Raw genomic sequence first — 19,044 nt, forward strand, 5'->3', positions numbered from 1 at the left:
GTTTCTCTTTATTTATTCTTCTTTATTTATTTATCTCTTTATTCTTCTCGTTATATTTTGATATTTTGAGGACTATTCGTACTCGTTATCTCCAGTGTCTTGAGACTTCATTACAGAATTGCATCCTGTTTGAGGTTGAGGTTCAGGAAATCCAAAGTTTCATTTTCATGTCAGCGTCCACCGTTCAAATCCACCACTAACATAACCATTTCAGCGCCGCCCTGCCCACCAGGCCATCACCTTTACCTGGCGCAGTCTAAGGTATGTCACTTGTTTATATTACTATAAGTGTATATTATTTAACAGCAGCAGCCGCCATCATTATAATGATAATAACTATCAGAAGTCTTGTAAGGTTATAGATTGATTTCATATTGTATTGATGGCTTCATTGATGGAGTCTTTACAGGCTGGTATAACAAAGCAAGCCCAGTGTTTTTTAGCTGTGCAGCTCTCCCAGGATAAATGTTTGGAGGGTGAAGCCTGTGTCTGTTTTGCTGACAATTAATACTTCTATTGAGATTCCAAGCGACAGGTCGATTACAGGTTGATTTTTGTAATATCTCACACAATGTGTACCAGTGAGGGATTAGTGCCACATTTTGAGCACTTTATTTTTTCTTGTGCACCTATTTTAAACAGTTGAGTTGGGGTTTAATATAAGCAATTGATTATTTAGAATTGATAATGATGATAGTACCATTTACTGAATGAAAAATGAATGAAACTGCAGTGAAATTCTCTTCGTCATGTTTGGATAATTGATATTTAGCCCAAAAGAACCAATACAATGTTTGTCATGACGTGTGCACGTGCAAACTCTAAGCTCTCAGGGTTTATTTAGGGGGGGGGTCGTCTTTCACCTTTAATTTGTACCTACCTGGTCGCTGAGCCGCCGCACTATGGCTGTTTCTGTAATTTTATCAACCTCCTGTTTGCAGAATGACTTCTGACATAAACATCTGCACCATCCTCCCCCATAGATGCACCTGTCCCATACAATGCCCCACTATCAGCCCCCCACTATTATTAAACCCACAGCTCATCTGCTTCACTGAGGAGCCACCCCCCCACCCTGTTGGTACTCATTGATCTGAACTCCTGGGAGGATCTGATAAGCCCAGGTTGACCCCTGGGTCACAGATCCAGCCCCCCGCGGGACAAAGACCACTCTGTGGGTCTCCCTTTCAGGACCCCACCTTCGTTTAAGCCTCAAATACCTGGACAGGAACCAAACCAAGATAAGATCCTGCTCAGGTGTCACCTGATAGCCAATAAGACCTGAATTGAAGGAGCGAAAGGTGCCCCCCCCCCTTCTCAGGTAGGACTGATAACCACAGTTAGTGGAGCTGAGTTTATTCTGTTGGTGAACAACACTCCAAAGCGCTGAAAAGGCCTCTACCTCTCTGTTGTTGCTAATGCCCATCAGACCTGTGTCTGATTCATTACGACGACACAGGCTTTAACTCTAACCTTTGTTCAATGAAGAGACCACAACTTCTGCAGCTGCCGACCCACAACTAAGGTAAGATTTTCTCTGCTGCTCTTCACTTTGACATGTTGAAGTTTTAACTGTTGTGCTCAGGCTTTGGAGGTTCGTTGCTGCTCTGTAATTTTGTGTTGTACAGTACAGGAGTTAAGTGAAAGTGGACTTGGGTAATGTGGATAGCGTGAGTTGTCATTTTCAGCCTTTTGATGAATCAAAAGGTTCTGCTAAATGTGAAAGTAGTCGTTTGTTGTGACGATTCCACTGAGAATTATCAACAGCTCTGCAGATACACTGAGCGTTTTAAACACTTTCAGCTCATTGTTTTGGTTTTCCAGCACATTTTCTGCCTGGTTAACCTGACTATTACAACAGTAATCAACTTAAGTTAGCTTGTTGAACAGTTCCCTGTCTGTGGCAAAATTTTATTAATGAAACTCTATTATGACCAAATCCTTCTCCTTAAGTAAAGTGTTGTAGTTGCAAAAACAAAAATCGAAACACTATCTTAACTCTAGAAAACTGTTGTTAGCATGAAAAAGTTTAGGCTTGTTCATAACTGTATTTAAACCTTTTGGTACAACAGTTATTTCCTGTGGAATCAGTGGGTTCACTTACAGTGAACAGAGTAAATCTGTGCAGATCTTTGGCTTTGAGCTCAAGTTTACTGACCTTCAAAGGAAACTGTCAAACCAACAGTGCTTAGCTCTGAGGGGACATGAAGTCTTAACACAGGACCCTGTTGTTCATTAAATGTGTTGCTGTCCACTTTTCTGTTATCATTGGTATGAACTGCTCTACAAAAGAAATTGTCCAGTTAGGGATCAAGCTAGCATAAGTTAGCCAGCAGCTAGCATGTTCCCAGCTGCCTGTTGTGTTAGCGGTTAGCATGCTACAGAGGTTTGCCAGTGGCGGTGGTGTTGTGATTTTGTTGCTGCGCTGAAGTGAGATTTAAAGTACTGTTTAATTTATTGGATACATTTAGAAATTATAATCAATTTACTTTTGAATAAATAGATTTTGGTCGAAGTCAGCAGTTGTGGTGTTTAGTTTTTGCATCAACAATCTGGTCGTCATAGCAATAGCTGCTGAGGCTCATGGGCACTGTGGCATTCAACATGGGGAAACGTGATTGGTCAGGAAGGATGGATTCATGATCAGAAATCAATTCACCTTTTGTGATCAGTTATTGAGATTTAATTGGGGCTATTTCACAAGCAGAGAAATGCAGAGACAATCGTGTTTTTCCAACATGTTTGCTGAGTTTAAAAAAAAAAAAACATTTAATGGGTCCTTTAACATCAGCCGCTGTAGATCGTATAAATGACTTTGTTGTCGTTTGGACCCATTAACATGCAGAGTTGACCACTTTAGCTTTGCGCTGACATTAAAGACAGCCAGCACATAACTGCATCAATGAGGCTGCTGACCTCCCACAGGCTGCACTGACACCAGACGTACTGACAGCGCCCCTGCTCTTAGTGAAATGTGCTTGGGGCTTGAGTAACAGTAATGACACGCTTCCTCGTGGAGCCACAGGTGGGCTGAGCTGTTTGAAGCCATTAAAGACACCACGAACCAGCGAACAGAGAAGGTCGTCCGTCTCGTTTGGCGTGGAAGTAATGATGGGACTAATTTATGGAGCTGAATAGGAGACATCAGGCTAAATCCAGGCCTCTATTACACATGAAAAAAAAAAAAAAAAACCCTGACATTTCTGGTCCCTGTCTGATGAGCACGTCCATTTCTTTGATTTGGTGTAAAGTCCCCCCATTAGCCAGGGAGCGCCGCGCTGAGCTTTTGCAATAATGATAGCATAGAGCCCATTTGTCCCTCCTGTGGCGTTATATTATTTAACAGATGTTAAAACTCAGATGTAGGATTTCTGCTTGAGCACAGCCTCCTGTGGCTGTGCAGAGAATTACAACAACATACAAAGCAAAATGAGACCTTTTTTTGTAATATTTCAGGTATTTAGCACATGGACAGTTTTTATTGCATTTGTTGGATAGTGCATATACATGATGTTAATTCAAACCATTTCCCACTGTCAGTGTCAACATTGATTTCTAACATTCAAGGCCAGAATTAATTTCTGCAAAAGAAAATGAAACTGTAGAGACTTTAATATTGATTAAGCTTGAGATACAGTAGATAGAGATTAGATTTACATGCATATATTCATTTTTTTATTCAAAGTTATGTTAGATTGCAACACAAAAAAATGTTGGTGGTGAATGTAAGGAAACATCTGGGAACTGCTGCTGGTGAAAATGAATCTGATGAGCTGTGGTAGTTAGAAAATCAACAGACAAACGCTAAGCAAGGGAATGAAATAACCTCCAAGTTTAACTTCATTTCACAATAATGATGTGGAGAAACATCTGTGCATCTTAACCCTGACATGACAGGAGCTCTGAGACTTTCTGCACCTAATTAAAGGTTGATCATTAAACAGAAGCTTCCTCCCTCTGAACGCAGGTACAAGCCATGTTTCTGATGTGGATCCTCTTTCTGTCTGCTGGTCCCAACGGTGAGTGCATCGCTCAGCTGCATCTGGACCAAATCCATTCACACTAAAGTTATTGAAATGTACAGCTGTGGATTTCATTGGATAGATTATTGTGGAAATCTTTCAAACTGCTCGTTGTGTACTCTTCATTACAGAGGTAGATACCTGCTCAGGTTAAAGTAAAGACAGAAAACCTCACTTGGGTTGAGACTGATGAAAACAACATTTTGAAAGTGGAACAGACTTCCTTGATAAATTCATGTGATTATTCTAATAAAGGAAGATGCCCGTTTAATGTTGTGTACATTAATCAAATCGCTATTACAACTGTTACTCATCTTTGTCTTCAGCGCTTTCTGCCAGCTCCATCTTCTGCCTGGACCCAGAGGCCAGTGACCAAAATCCAGATTTCATGATCGGTAAGGATGAAACATTACGTAATAAACTGTGAGCAGTATGACTTGTCACATGAGACACACGGCCTCGCTTAATATTCATTAATGAGTCCGCTAATCACAGCCTGTTGGTGACCGGTGGTTGACGCTTGAACGAAGCCTGTGGGGAATTCAGTTTACAGAAAGGTCAGAGCTGATGGGGATTCATACAGATAAATATCTGAGCCAACCATCAGTTGGTAACAAATTGCTTTAATCTTCACTAATATGCTAATTTGAGGGAACTTTTCTATCAGCAGATGCAGAACGAATGCTTTTTAACCCCAACCAAAGAGACAGAGCAGTAAGGTTATACACAGCCACTTTTCAAGCCTTCAGACTTGGATCGAATCTCACTCAATCTTTAACAAGGTTTTAATTGTTTTTTTGTTGTTTTTTTTTCATTTTGACTTTTTAATTTCGGATTAGTTTTAATTACTTTTACTTGTTTTGTTTTTAGTTTTTTCTCAGTTTTAGTTTAGTTTTTTGTTAGTTTCCTCTTAATTTAAAATGTAATGATTATTTTTTGTCGAAACCAAGTGAAGCTACTAATATTTAGTAACTGGACAAATCTCGGTTGCGTCAGTGTTGCCTTCAGGCTAGAAATCAGCAGCAGCGTCTCGTCCAGGTCGGACTGTAGTGGTCCAGACTGACACCTAGTTTCCTGGACCATCCTCCAGCTGCTCTCACGGCGCCTGACTTTCTGTGACATTTTGTGCAGTTGTTGACATTAAGGTCGACTGATTCACCAGCTGTGATGTTGTGGGACACCTATAGTCCTGATCAGCACTGTGGGTACATCTGGCATGTGGAGAGCTGTGGCCTAAATCATTTTCTGCCCTGCATGCTTCTCTGGACTCTGGAGCCCGCCAACAGGATTATCTATGATTAAATCACTCTGCTCTCCGCCTGCAAGATGGAGGAAATCCATTTAGAGAAAGAGTGAAATTGTGTAGGTTTTTCTTTTGTGCTTGCAGCCTCTGTGTGTTTGTCTCTGCAGTTTCCATCTTGTTTTCCTTCTCTTTGTGCAGATTGTCTGGGCCTGCGCTTCACCTGGCTCCACTCACTCTTTGATAATTTCCCCTCGTTGCTGAATTTTGCTCTGAAACTTCGCTGCACGACGGGGCTTTGTCCACGCGACCTGGAAGATTACGGCTGCTCCTGCAGATATGCGGCAGCTGGAAACCCTGTGGATCCTCTGGACATGTAAGACTCAGATCGCAGCAGGATGCAGCTGCTGAATTTCAAATACAGCATGGTGGCTTCATTGAATTCAGAAGCTGGAGGTGGGCGTGTGCAAAGTGGGCTGGGAGAGTCTCAAAACTCAAAAGGGCAGAAAGATATTTGGCTACCTGGAGTTTCAAAAAGATGGAGAGTCATGTCTGTTAATAAACAAACCCTCCCATCCCCCATGAGATATATTCCTCATTTAAAGGTCCCATATTTTACATTTTCTTCATGTTGCATCTGAAGTGTTGATATAAGTGAAGATATTTTTGTGGTTTTAAGAACCAAAAACCATCTCAGTGGAGCTTTACATCTCCTCTCTCAGGCTTCTCTTTTTATTAGAAAAGTTTTAGTTATGCCTCTTTTATTTACAGTAGATTCACCTACTTCTAGATAACTTCATTTAATTGTTTTACTCCTTAATGTGTAAAAATTAAAGAGTTTGTTCATTTATCTTAGATCCATAGATCCTTGTATTTGTGCTGGATGCAGCAGGTCCACGTAAACCAGGTGTGTCCTGCAGAGCTCTGATAAACCTCCACGTGCTACTGGAAATGCACCACAGAAGTAGAAACTCGATGGACCACACCCATAGACTCTGTTGTATCTCTGTCTTTTCTTCTTCGCTGCAGCTGCTGTGAGACTCACAGGCTGTGCTACCAGAACGCTGCCCCCTGCAGGCCGGAGCTGCCGCCCCTCCCACACAACCTCACCTGCTCTCCAGCAAACAGCAGCTGTGGTGAGGTGAACACTTTGACATTTCATCACAAGAACGACCCATCTCCTGCATCTGTGCAGTGAATATCAGCCACAAACCTCACACTTACGGCAGGAAGGCACTGCAGCTAAGCTAAGCTAATTAGCTGCTGGCTGTTGCTTTGTATTCAGTGTTCAGTGTCATCCTTCCACTATTTCCCCAGAAGACATAGACGTTTTGAAACTGGTCCCACGTCTTTATTTATATTACATCGTCTCTGGAAATTGATTGATGGTCTTTTTCTCTCTCTGAGATGCTGGTGATTGGTGTGAGCAGAGGTTTTGTGAATGTGACCAGGTGGCCATCGAGTGCATGAGTCAGAGCTCGTACAACTCAACACTGAGGGGCCTCGCTCAGTCGTCCTGCTCCGCTGCACATCAGACAGGTGAGTTCATCAGAGGAGACACAGCGGCCTGTTACACCTGCAGCGTCAGGCAGTGAAACTGCTCCTGCAGCTCCAGTGACTCACTCACCTTAAATTCTCTGCCTTTCCTGCACGATTAACAGAAAAATTCCCTCTGATCATTACCTCTGCTTTCTCTCCATGCTGCCTTATGGAGCATTGATCTCATCAGTTTGATTCCTGTGTTTCAGAGCTGCTCGGCGGTGCGGTGGAGGCCGACGACGCCTTCAGAGGAGCAGGTGAGTCTGAGTGACGTCTGCACACTTCAGCTGAGTCTCTGATCAAATGACACCAAGTCAGGCAGCTTTGAGGACTGGACTACCAAAACAGTTTTCTCGAGACAGTATGTCAGGCGGGTCGCTGCGTTTCCGAGATTGATTGGTTGGAAACGCAGACAGCTGAGTCACACCCCTGGGCCTCTCAGCCAATTAAAACAATGACCTCTTGAGGTTTAATCCTGCAGCTTTCTGCCCACGCACAGATGAGGGAGGATCAAGGATGGTACAGAGTTCCTTTGATCTGTCAGGTCCAAATATAGACGCGGCGCTTGAGCTGAGCCAGAAGAAGCTGAGGTAGAGGAGGCTGTTGAACTGTGGAGTTCTGTCAGGCAGTTTCACTGTTTGAATAAAGACTTTACTCAAACCAGAGGTACTGATGAAAACTCAAAAGATAGTTTGAGATGCTTCACATGTGGTAGGAAACTAGGGATTAGACACAAGGTGCATTTACCTGCTCACTGCACAATTTGAAATTGCAAAGTTAAAAATGAGTAATGGAAACACGTGAATTCTGAAAAAATGTTAAAAAATAAATATTCGCTCACATGAGGTGGTTTTTCAGACCATTCGACAAAGCAATGTTTTGCAAAAGTGAAATGGAAACACTTTTTTGCATTGAAGTCGTGGCCCCAGAGAGTCAGATCCAACCAGGCTCTGCCAAGATGGTGACAGTGGAGCAGCTCACTCTGAGCTTCAGAACCGCTCTACATCTTTGTTACATCTACATCCACTTATCCATCTTTATTTACAGTCTGTGGTTGATACCAGAGCAGCACAGAACAGGTAGAGGGCGCTGTTTTTGGAGAAGCTTTTTGTTTTTTGTTTGTAAAGTACAACCAATCGATGGCCTATATTTTCAGCTATGGTAGCTTACGTTCACAGACCAAACCCAGAGCTAAAAGACCCGGTCCAATACTGGAGCAGCTGGACACAAACACCACTGCACATGACTGATCATGTTGTGTGAAGTGTTATTAACCATAGCAACTGAAATCTTGCTTCTTCTGCCCCCGAGTTGCCAAAAACCAGGTTATTGCAGGTTTAAAACAGTGATGACGTGACGTGATGTTTAACTGACGCTGTTGAGTTTATTTCTGTATAAACTGCTTTCATCCTGTATCTGTTGGTCTGAGCCCGTCCTTGTCCTCCTCTTTCCAGATGTTCTCTCAGCAGTGAACGACTCTGTGAGCTTCCAGCTGTCCAACTCTTCCCTCCTGTCAGCAGGTAAAAGATAAATAAAAGACACACGTCCATCATGGCGGCTGGGAACCTGAAATCTGTCTGTTCGATCAAAGTAAAGAAAGGAGATGAAGTGACACAGGAAGCAGCAGCTTTCCTCATCTCAGCTGTGACTCAGACTGTCTCAGGAGCACGTGTCTCAGATCTGACTCTGTTATATTATGGTCTGGCCTTCAGAGATGGAGCCGCTAATGACCGGCAGAGTAGAAAACCAGAGTGACACTGTGGGGATGGACAGTGACCTCACCACCCCGCCGCCGGGCCCGCCCCCCCCACCGACGCCTGCTGGTACGCTGTCTAATTGGCTCACAGGTCACAGGTTTAACACGGGGACCAGCAGAGGGCAACACCTGGGGGATTTAAAGATAGAAGGGTCTCACACACACACACACACACACACACACACACATACCCTCCCTCGCCTGGATGTGTGGTCTGTACTGTTAAAAGTGCAGGTGTTCTGCAACATGATCACATGAGGGCGACCTTCATAGCAGCAGGAATAAAAAACCTTTATCAAGGTTACAGAAGATTGTTGAGGAAATATGAGGACTTTAACAAAGATAAATAAAGTGAAATGTGTTAAGAGCTGCAGTTCCTCTAACGACCACTAGAGTCTGGCTCCAGCAGTGAGTCAGTCCCCACAGACTCCCATGTTCAAATGTCTTTACAGCAGAAAGAAACATGTTTACAGCCTGGTACAGAAACTGTTCTGGTCTCTAGAGATAATTTCCTCCTTCATGGCTGAATTTATACAACTCACCTGTTTACATTTTATTAAGGAGTAAAGTTATGGAGAATTGAGGGCGTGGCCTCTTTGAGTGACAGCTGGGTGAGCGTTTGCTTGAGACAAACCTCGGCTCCACACATGCCCCACCTCTTTGCCCATTTTTGGATTAGCTGGGAGTTAAGGGCGGAGTCCATCTTTATATACAGTTTGTGGCTGATACCAGTGAGTTTCTTTACAGCACAGAGCAGGTAGAGGGCGCTGTTGTTTTTTTGCAGAAGCTTTTAGAGTTTGTAAAGTACAACCAATCATGGCCCTGAGTGTTTTTAGTCATGCTGGTTACATGGATGTTCATGAACTGTAGCTCAGATGTTTATGGTTCCTTGAGGAAAACGTGTAATGATGAATGTCTGATGTTTCCTCTAGCGCCACTATGAGGTTAATAATTTTTATTCCCCGTGTGTGTGTGTTTGTGTGTGTTCGGCCAATAATCTGTGTTTTTTCAGAGGAGTTTGAGGAAAGCGAAGGAGGTGCAGAGGAGGTAGAGGAGGAAGAGACGATGCACTTGAGTGTCATCTCTAAAGGTAAAACACTTGCCTCACACGTCTTTCCTGTGAATCCTCTCTCAAGTACTTTTTCAGCCAAACCTGTTTTTTTTTTTTTTTTAATTTCTAAGCTGCTCATAATTACATTTGGCTGTCGCTGACCATCCTGCAGCTTCCAGAACACTAGAAATAATCTCCCCGCTGTTCGTCTCCTGCTGCTCCATGACTCACTTGGCTCAGACGTTTCCTGTCGCTCTTCTCATGTGTCACCACTTTTACAGATTTGAATGAGACTGCGACAGAGGAAGCGCTCGAGCAGGAAGAGATAAATGAGGATCATACAACCCACAATCCTCCAGCAATCAGCCTGGGTGAGCCAATAGAACCGTCTGTGTTGATAACAGGGATGTGCTCCTAGACTCTTATACAAAGGAACAGTTGGTGAGGTTTGTTTTTTTTTTTTTTACTTTAATGACGTTATAGTGTTCATATGATTCCCAGAGCTGAACAGTTAATTCATAAAAACTTTGAGTCTGGTCACACAGGAAGTGATGCATGCAAAGACAAAAATAAGACCGTTTTGAAAAATGAATGAAACGTTGGAAACAGCTTTGTTTATCCTGGTATGAGTTTCTGGAAGTTAAACTGAGTCAGTCTGACAGCAAGACTTTTGGCTAAAGTCAGTTTATTAAGATGAAAACATCAAGATTGATGGGGAGAAATAAATCAATACGTTCAGCTTTGAAATTTGACAGTGAGCAGTAAAGTCAAGTAAAGTAAAGTAAAGTAACATAACCCTGTTGAAGAAAAACACAACATTTGCAGGAGTGAGAGGTACAAACACTTGTCTTGAATACTTAGCAACCAGGCTAGTTTGCTATCTAGCTGTTAGCTCGCCACACAAGATCCAGTGTCATCAAGCTTCCACTGACGCCTTTTACTTTTTAAATCAATCAATCAGTTAAACTTTATTTTTATAGCACTTTTCATACAGGACAAATTAAATAAGAAAGCTGACAATGAGATACAATAAAATAGATTTGAAAAGCTTTAATAACATTAGCAAAGAAAAAAAACCCATAATAAAATTAAATATACAGCATAGATACAATGAAATAAGTGAATTAAAACAAGAAAAAAAACATGTAAGTCTGTTTCTCTCGAGGCCACACAGCTACAGGCAGATGCTTCAAGAGCTGTGATCTGACAGGTTTTGAACTTGAACCGCTTTCCTGGAAAACGACAACGATTAAAGTCATTAACCAGTCGCTGTGACCTCTGGCTTCATCCTTCCATTCCTCAACATGTGCACTTTCACCATGTAATCTACAATTATAACAATAACAGACAATTTTCTTCCTTTTTCCCTCGTAAACAAGTGAAAATGGTTTAGTCGTGTTAATGAGACTAATTATTCAGATGACTTGCTTCTATTTTTCCACTTTCAGTTGCGTGAAGTCGAACCCAGAGAAATATCTTAAAAAGGGTTAAATACTTTTTTAACAGTGATGATATGAAAACAAGACAGTTTTACTTTAGACTCAGGCTGTTTATGATTTCAGAGGTTTTATTTACATATTCATTTCAGATCATTTCACACATCACAACATATTAAAAATATATTTTAAAATTCTCTGCTGCAGATTCAGTTTTGTTGTCACTGAGTGAAGCAGAGTCAGAGCCGACTGAACTTTCCTCACCGACGATGTCACCCGCTTGGACTACAACTCCTCTGAGGACTACAACTCCCAGTGAGCTGACAACTACAACTGTGGAGGAGTCATCTGAGGAAGGTGAGGATGTTTTTCTCTAAATTTAAAACACACTGATGTTTTCACTGCACTGAAATTGATAAAAAACATAACACATGAGCGTACTCCAAAAACAATTCAAATAACGGTCAATTAAAAATGAAAATCTATTATAGTGACATAAAAGCCAACTGAACACTCAGTGGAGCGTTTTATTGACAAAAGAAAAACTCACTTTGTTATTATTGATCAATTATATCTGACGTCTCTGCAGCTTCAGTCATCGTCACGACTTCATCGCTGACATCAGCAAAATCACAAAACGGTGCAATCGGGAAATCAACACCCACATTCCCCACGACGCCCTCAAAGTCATCTGAAGAAGAGGAAGACGGGAAAGAGGAGGATGACAGTGATGAAGAGGAGCAGGAAGCTTCAGATGAGTACAGTGAGTTTCAGCGAGACCAATCTAACTCCACAAAGAGACACGGTTGTAGACTCAGTGCTGGACGTGAGTAAACGTTCAAGTCTCAGGTTCTGAGCTGGTCTCTGAACACATCCAGACACATGTAGACTTTAAAATGTAAAATGGCTTTTGTTCTTAATTTGAATCAGGTTCATATCACAGAAGAGATTTTATTTCTAAATCCCAGAGCATTTTAGTGAGAAGCCTGTTTTTCTGATCTGTTCCTGTTTTATTTTCCATTGGAGCAAACTTCACCACAGCTCCATGTTTTCTTGTTGTCTCGATAAATTCAGTGTAGTGTCTCTTTCCACAGCAGCGCCTCCATCAGTTTAATCATCAGATCAATTCCAACCTCTTCTGCTTTGTGTTTTTCTCCTCTCCAGTGTTAAGCTCAACACTTCCTGCACAGATGTTTCACAGTAAAAGCCATCCAGAAGCTCAAATGGAGTAATCACCCACGTTCCTGGCTCATGTGAAACATCTGCAGGAAGTGCTGCGATTAACTGAGACCAGACAATAAACACAAAAGTAAAAGCAATTTGGGTTAATATTAGTGGATGAGAACAGTATAGGTGTTGAAACAGAGGGGTGAGGATGACATGACCGTGTTGTTGTATTAATTAGTTCTGAGGAAATGGACTGAATTTACCATGTGAGTCATTATAGTGCAGATAATTCCACCTCTGCTGCAGGGTTGTTTGCTTGTGCTGTTATTTCAATACAGGCTTTTATTTGACATTTTACACCAAGTGAAAACACAATGATGGTGGCTTAAAAACTGTATTTATTTCAGGACAGATTTATTCATCCCAAAGGGGAATGACAGCGTTACAGCAGCTGGGTAAACATCTGGAATATTAAACCCGTTAATTCTTCTTCCTCAGTCAAAGATGTGTTTACAACCACAACCGACAAAACACAGTCAACGACAACACCAGCAACAGGAAGCTCGACGTTGACAGCAAAGATGACATCAGCTTCTCCAACAGGTCAGTTTGTTGTGGCGGGCGGGGGCGGGGTCTCGTTGTAGGCTTACTGAGGAAAACTGAATTAATTTGAGATATTTACAGGAAGTAAAAGGCAACTTCTGGATCGTGTTGTGGTTTACAAGACAAATCTGGTTTTTCTCTATATTTTCTGAACTTAATCTTTAAAGAGCTATTTGTAAGTTTTGCTATTGCTACATGGCTAATGTTAGCATTAGCTGCTGTTTACTTACCAGTCTTAGCAAGAGCTTATAAAATGTCCTCTGAGCTTCTTCTTCAGGGCAGCCTGGACGCTAAAGTGACTCCGTATCAGAGCACGACGAGACAGGCCGACTGAGCCAGAGCTAGCTGGTTAGCATGCTAACCGAAGTAGGATAGAAGCAAAACAAGAGAGTTGCTCTTGGTGCTAGACTGCTGAGTTAACAGCTGTTAATGCTAACGTTGGCTATCTAGCAATAGCAACAACTCCTTTAAAAACACTTTAGAAATTCATAGTTTTGTTTCTTTTTAATGTCTCAGAAATTTCCTCAAACAGCTGCTCAAAGTAGTTTTTATCAAGCAAACAGGAGGAAGTATATAAAGCCTTTGCTGGGGACTATTTTCAGCAGCGGATTAATCCACATGTGGTGCTGTAGTGAGTATTTGGGGCAGCAGGATGATGTGTGTGGGACTGAATCAAACTAAGTAAGAGTGTGTGTTCATGGTGATGAAGGAAGATGTAACAGTGTGACTCACTGATGTTTTTTAACACTTGTGGAAACAATGGAGCTCTATGGCTCAGAGTCACACACACACACACAGTGAGGAGATCTGATGGTGTATCCCTGCTGTCAGGTAAAAAACACATAACTACTAAAGTGCTTATTTTCCTCTCGATGGCTGCGGTCGTGTGTAATTACAGGCTGAGGCTTTGACAGCTGTCTGAGGCCTGAGGGGGAGAAAACTCACCTCACATTATAATAATTATCGTGTACACTTTAAACTCCAGCAGGAAAAGAAACAGGAGACGCTGAGTTCTTTTTCCTGTAACACTTGGTTTAATCAAGTGTATTAATATGTGACGGCCTCTGTGCTCTGCTCTCCTCAGGTCCCGGCATCACATTTACACCTGCATCACCTTCAGCTTCAGAGGAGAGAGGAGGGCGGGGTGTCGGCGAGGAGAGCGCAGGTTCCCACAGGGCGACTGCAGGTCAGCGTGTCGTTTGTTTCCATGGCAAACTCTGAACTCTGGTTTAAAGGAACAGGGAAACACACTTGATAAGATTGAGACTACAGCCATTCATGGTTAGCTTAGCATAGAGACATGAGCTGGCCTGGCTTCATCCAAAGGAAACAAAACCCACCTAACAGCAAATCTAAAGCTTTAATTTAATCTGTGCAAAAACCGAAGTGTAAGTGAGGAATATTAATGATCACTGCCTCAAGTGTCAGAGAAATTATCCTCATCCACCGCCACAGACAGTGGTACAGTGATGCAAAGACTTCACCTGCATCGCTGCCTCACTCTGTAACCTCTCTGTGCTAACAGCCACCTCACCAGGCCCACAGGTCAGTACCAGAGTGACGACGAGGTCTGCAACCAGAGGCTCGCCCCCGGAAACCAGGCCGCTCAGAACCACAGCTCCGGCCAGTTCCCAGGAGGAGGACCTGACTCCACCACCTGCTGCTCCTCTCAGTCCCCTGAACACGGGTGAGGTTTCATTAGCACGTTGGGTGATGATGGAGTTAATCAAACTGTTACCACAGAGACACAAATTCCATTTACTTCTAATTATATTAAAACTAAAAGCAAAGATTTTGAACTTAAGACATGGTGCCATTTGATTTAAACACACAATTCTCTTCTTCTTAAGAAGTCAGATTACTGCACAAACCTTTAATCCTTCATGTCGCAGGTCAGGAGCCTCCAACATCTGCAACAACACCACCATCATCAACCTCGATAAGAACCGTCACTTCCGTCAAACCCCGATCAGAGGTCAACATGTCCGCCCCAACCACAACAGCAGCAGCTGTGAGATCTCCGTCACTCACCACCACCGAAGCTGCGTCTGAGGAGGAGCCGCAGGAAGAGGCTGGGACCACGGTGACACAGAAACCTCCGTGTGTGGAAGGAGAGGCGGCCGACAGCTCGCAGGAGAAGGACACAGATGGTAGAGTCTGGTCAAAAACTGTGAAATGTTTTTGTACAAAATACAAGCAGCTTCTTCCTCTCCCTGTGTTCTTCATTTACTTTCCAGGTTTAATGAAAAGAATAAATTAAGCAGATTTCTCCAGGGACTCAATTAAGTTAATTATATTTAAAGGGTCATTGGAGTTAAGTGAAGTAATCTGTGGCCTGTAATGACAGCCGGGAGAAACAGCAGCCCATCACTGACACTGACTATAAATTCATTATTTCACTATAGAGGAGCAAACTGGATCATTACTACAGAAAGATCCACAGGGGAGCTGAGACAGCTGCTGGAGAACGTGACTGGTTTGATGTTTGTAGGTTAAACGAGGTGAAGCACTGGTCCTGAAGAGCGGGAATAATGGGTTCATCTGTAATTAAGTACATTATTCTAACTTTTCACCACACCAGAGGCACAGAGACCCTGAAGCCTCCACACCAACACATCACAGCTACAGTCTGCAGGAATATTCCTCAAGACAAACCACGTCCAGCACCGAGGTCTGTGTCAGGCTGTAGTTTCTGAGACAAACAAACGTTAAAAAACACGTTACTGGAATTAACAACTGATGTAGCAGCTGAATTTCTAAATGTAATCACGTTTATTTTACAGCTAATGATTATAGTCACCATAAAGCAATGGTTGGCAACTGGTGGCCTGTGGGCCAAAAGTGGCCCCCACAGATTATCTTACAGTCCTACATTTAATTATAATGACTCCACCCTGAACTGAAGAAGCTTCTTACACTTTCATCCACAGTGAGCGTTAATGTGAAATACATCTCCATCATGGCAGCGACAGTTTCCCACAGAATCACTTCCTCTAGAGAGTTTGCCTACAAAATAAAAATTCGCAAATATCTTTTTTATCCCGTATCTCAAGATTTCAGGAGAAAACAATTGTTTGTTATTTTTAACAAATCTTATTAACTATTTTATTATCCATAACGAAACTCTTGTTATTTAAAAAGAACAACAAAAAGTCATTTTGTCCGGATGATGTCGTTATCTCAACACTTCGGACCGATACCTGGAAGTCACCATCCTTCCACCATAAGACCACAGGACCGGCCTGTCACTCATGAACACAGCTCACACACATTTAAACAGGATCTGAGCGTCAGTGGCCTCAGACCAGGTGCTGTCCCTCTGCACACCGGAGGTCATGCTCCGATGAAACCAGCAGGACTGTATCACCTGTAACCAGCAGCAGTGACTCATGGGAGCTATAACCTGACAGCGAGGCTGCAGTGTGAATATCAAACACGTCTTCAGTGTGTCGTCTCTGTTGGCAGACCGGGATGTGGCTCAGAGGAGGACGGTGCCGTTCTTCGCCTGGTCCCTGCTGGAGTCTGTTGGCTTGACTGACTTACAGCTACAGCCCAACAGCGAAGGTACAACTCAGTGTCTCTGGCAGCGTTTCACTGGTGACTTCTCCAGCAGCTCTTTAACTGCTGCCACTGACCTGTGTTTCCTCCTCCGACCTCCCGGCAGAATGCAGCCGCTCCTTCACCCTGTACGGCAGCGACGGTCGAGCCAGGCGGGAGATGCCGGCGCTGGGGGAGATGCTCCACTGCCTGACGGGACGATGTCCACATGAGTACGAGATGTACGGCTGCTACTGCGGACAGGAGGGCGGCGGGAAGCCTCTGGACCAGCTGGACAGGTGAGCAGCTGCAGGAGGAGGAAGTCAGAAAGTGAGCGGACGAGTGACGACTACAACAATCTGAAGGTGCCCTGAGCAGCACACACAGTTTATCCTGGAGGTCTGAACGAGTCATGGATAACAAACAACAACAGATTTAAAAAGAAGCATTCAACATTTATCCTTCATACTGAATGTATTTCCCTTCTCCTTAAACACTGGACTCCTGCATGTTTCTGAACGCTGTAGACCTCCTTTAACTGACACATATGGTCAAATTTATTACATCAATTAATGATCAGCCAATATTAGAGGCAGCTGCCAGTTTCATTTACCATCACAGCAGCTGCTGAGACTACAAACTCCCAACATGTCTCCAGTTGAAGGAAGAACTGAATATTCTGTGTTTTGTGCAGTAAAATGTGTCCGTGCTACATGAAGCTAACAGGCTACCTGGACTTCCCTCATCAGGTGCTGCTTCTTCCACCACTGCTGCATGAACCAGATCAGCTCCATGGGCTGCAGGTCGGACAGGAAGCTCAACGCCCAGATCTCCTGTGAGAGCGGGAAGCCACGATGTGAGTTCAACAGGTCAGGGAGCGTTTCGGTGTTTTTAAAGGACCAGTGTGTCGGATTCAGGGGGACTGTTGGCAGAAATGAAATATAATATTGATGAGTGTGTTTTCATCAGTGATAAATCACCTGAAACGGAGAATCTTTTACGGAGCCCGTCATGATGCAGCGCCACGTTTCTACAGTAGCCCTGAACGGACAAACCAGAGACTAGAGGCTTTCACAGGTTTATTAATCTGCAACCTCACCACTAGATGTCACTAAATCCTGCACAGCGGTCCTTTAAATCTGAGTCTCAGGGTCATGAGGAAGGATAAACATCTTGAGTTGTCTTCACGTTGGTGGTTCAGTAATTCGTCCCCTCTCTGCCTCAGGTCAGGGGGTCTCTGTGTGCGACAAACTGCAGTGCGTGTGCGACAGAACCACCGCGGAGTGTATGGCAGCGGCCCACTTCAACCACAGCCTGCAGTCGCAACAGTGCCGCGGACCCCCGCCCCCCTGCCGCCGGGCCAGCAGACCCCCCAAACCACGGCTTTCCCCTCAGTCCAGCGAGGAGAGCGAGGAGCTGCAGGGAGGGAACTCTGATGCTGCCGGTGGAGCAGAGGACACGAACACACCTCCTCCAGGCCGAGTTCAGAACAGGTGAGAGGAGAAACACGTCACCTGTTAATCTTGTTAAAACACATCTGGAGAATCATCATGGTGCTAAATGACAGGTGAATACCCAGCATCCTCGCTGCTCTGTGATAATGAAGTTCGGAGGCACTTTGTACCTGTTGGTTATGAAGTAATCACAACACTCAGGTCACAACTCTGCAGGTCTTTGTCCTAGAAAAACAAAAAAAATCATCTTCAACTCCATTTAAAACTTATGTGGTTACAAAGTGACTTTATTTGTGACCTGCACGCCTCAGGCGACGCTTCTACGTTTTACTTTTAAAACTTGTCTCTGTTGCTATGCTCCCTGCTGCTGTCTAACACTAGTTAAACACCTGAGACTTTCAGAAACGCTGCTGGACCCGTTTTATTTTGAAAACTCCAGAGGCGTGCTGTCGTCTGGACGGGAACAGGAACAGGAACCTTTGGAAACAATGACGGTCGCTCCCTGAGTGGGTGAATTACAAGTGTTACTGACCTTGTTGACACTGACCAAGCAAGATGAGACACACACACAGTTCTCTGCTGCTGGACCAGATCCTGGACTTTGTTCTGCTGAAACACATTAAAACAAATCTGAGTTAAATCTTTTCACACATTTTCACAGAGTTGATTCATGTTCACTTCTGTCTGTCTGCAGTGATGAAAGCTCTGACCTGAAGGATGAAGAGAGGTCAAATCCTCCTGCTGGATCCCCTCCTCCTCCTCCTCCTCCTCCCGTCTCCAGTGAGGAGAGCAGAGAGCCGCCGACACTCAGCGAGATTCAAACCCACAACCACAGGCCGAGTGCAGGCCAGAGCCAAGGGCAGCGACCAGCAAGGAGACCGCCAGGGGGGGCCGGGGTGAAAGATGAAGAGGAGGAAGAAGAGGAGGAGGAGGGGGGAGGAGAGGACGAAGGAGAAGAAGAGGAGGAGGAAGAGGAGGGAAACTAGAAGCGAATGTACTGAATGTTTTGTTTTTCAGCTCGGGGACGTGAAGATTATTGTCAGTTGTAATTTATAGAAAAACATTAAAAATCAAACGCTGACTTTGCTCTTCAGGTTTTCTTCATAGATCTGTGACCTGGAACTGACCTTTAGAAAAATCTATCAATAAATCAATCAATACATAAAAGGGCCGAACTGAATTTATTCAGAATATCTAAAGAAAAGCAAACACACACTTTGAACAGAGCGCCGATGGAAA

The 19,044-nt window shown here is 43.6% G+C and overlaps 1 protein-coding gene and 1 long non-coding RNA gene across 6 annotated transcripts; one reads left to right on the plus strand and one right to left on the minus strand.

The window, feature by feature from the left end:
* Positions 1-858: 858 nt before the first annotated feature.
* Positions 859-18,955, plus strand: oc90 (otoconin 90). 4 transcript variants are annotated; one of them, XM_071492293.1, is made up of 22 exons: positions 859-1,525; positions 3,968-4,019; positions 4,349-4,417; positions 5,464-5,638; positions 6,292-6,398; positions 6,670-6,801; positions 7,011-7,058; positions 8,256-8,321; positions 8,514-8,624; positions 9,570-9,647; positions 9,890-9,979; positions 11,252-11,401; positions 11,634-11,807; positions 12,710-12,814; positions 13,899-14,000; positions 14,340-14,501; positions 14,707-14,964; positions 16,280-16,378; positions 16,479-16,650; positions 17,101-17,207; positions 17,577-17,844; positions 18,500-18,955. In XM_071492293.1, exons 2-22 carry the CDS (start codon positions 3,977-3,979, stop codon positions 18,789-18,791), a joined length of 2,808 nt encoding a protein of 935 aa, XP_071348394.1. In that variant the 5' UTR covers positions 859-1,525; positions 3,968-3,976; the 3' UTR covers positions 18,792-18,955. The 4 variants fall into 4 exon arrangements, 3 of the variants coding, with proteins under 3 accessions (XP_071348394.1, XP_071348393.1, XP_071348395.1); XR_011693001.1 differs by having other exon boundaries at positions 859-4,019; positions 17,101-17,220; positions 18,500-18,640; XM_071492292.1 differs by having other exon boundaries at positions 859-4,019.
* LOC139629585 (uncharacterized) lies at positions 12,592-17,583 on the minus strand. 2 transcript variants are annotated; one of them, XR_011693002.1, is made up of 5 exons: positions 17,332-17,583; positions 17,083-17,184; positions 14,686-16,658; positions 14,299-14,491; positions 12,592-14,038 (listed from the first exon to the last, which is right to left on the minus strand). It is a non-coding gene; the product is annotated as an uncharacterized lncRNA (long non-coding RNA). The 2 variants fall into 2 exon arrangements; XR_011693003.1 differs by lacking the exon at positions 17,332-17,583 and having other exon boundaries at positions 14,368-14,491; positions 17,083-17,239.
* Positions 18,956-19,044: the final 89 nt, after the last annotated feature.

Source organism: Trachinotus anak, unplaced genomic scaffold, assembly GCF_046630095.1.
Source record: "Trachinotus anak isolate AG129_WGS33_773 ecotype Australia unplaced genomic scaffold, CSIRO_AGI_Tana_v1 ptg000012l, whole genome shotgun sequence".
Lineage (NCBI taxonomy): Eukaryota > Metazoa > Chordata > Actinopteri > Carangiformes > Carangidae > Trachinotus > Trachinotus anak.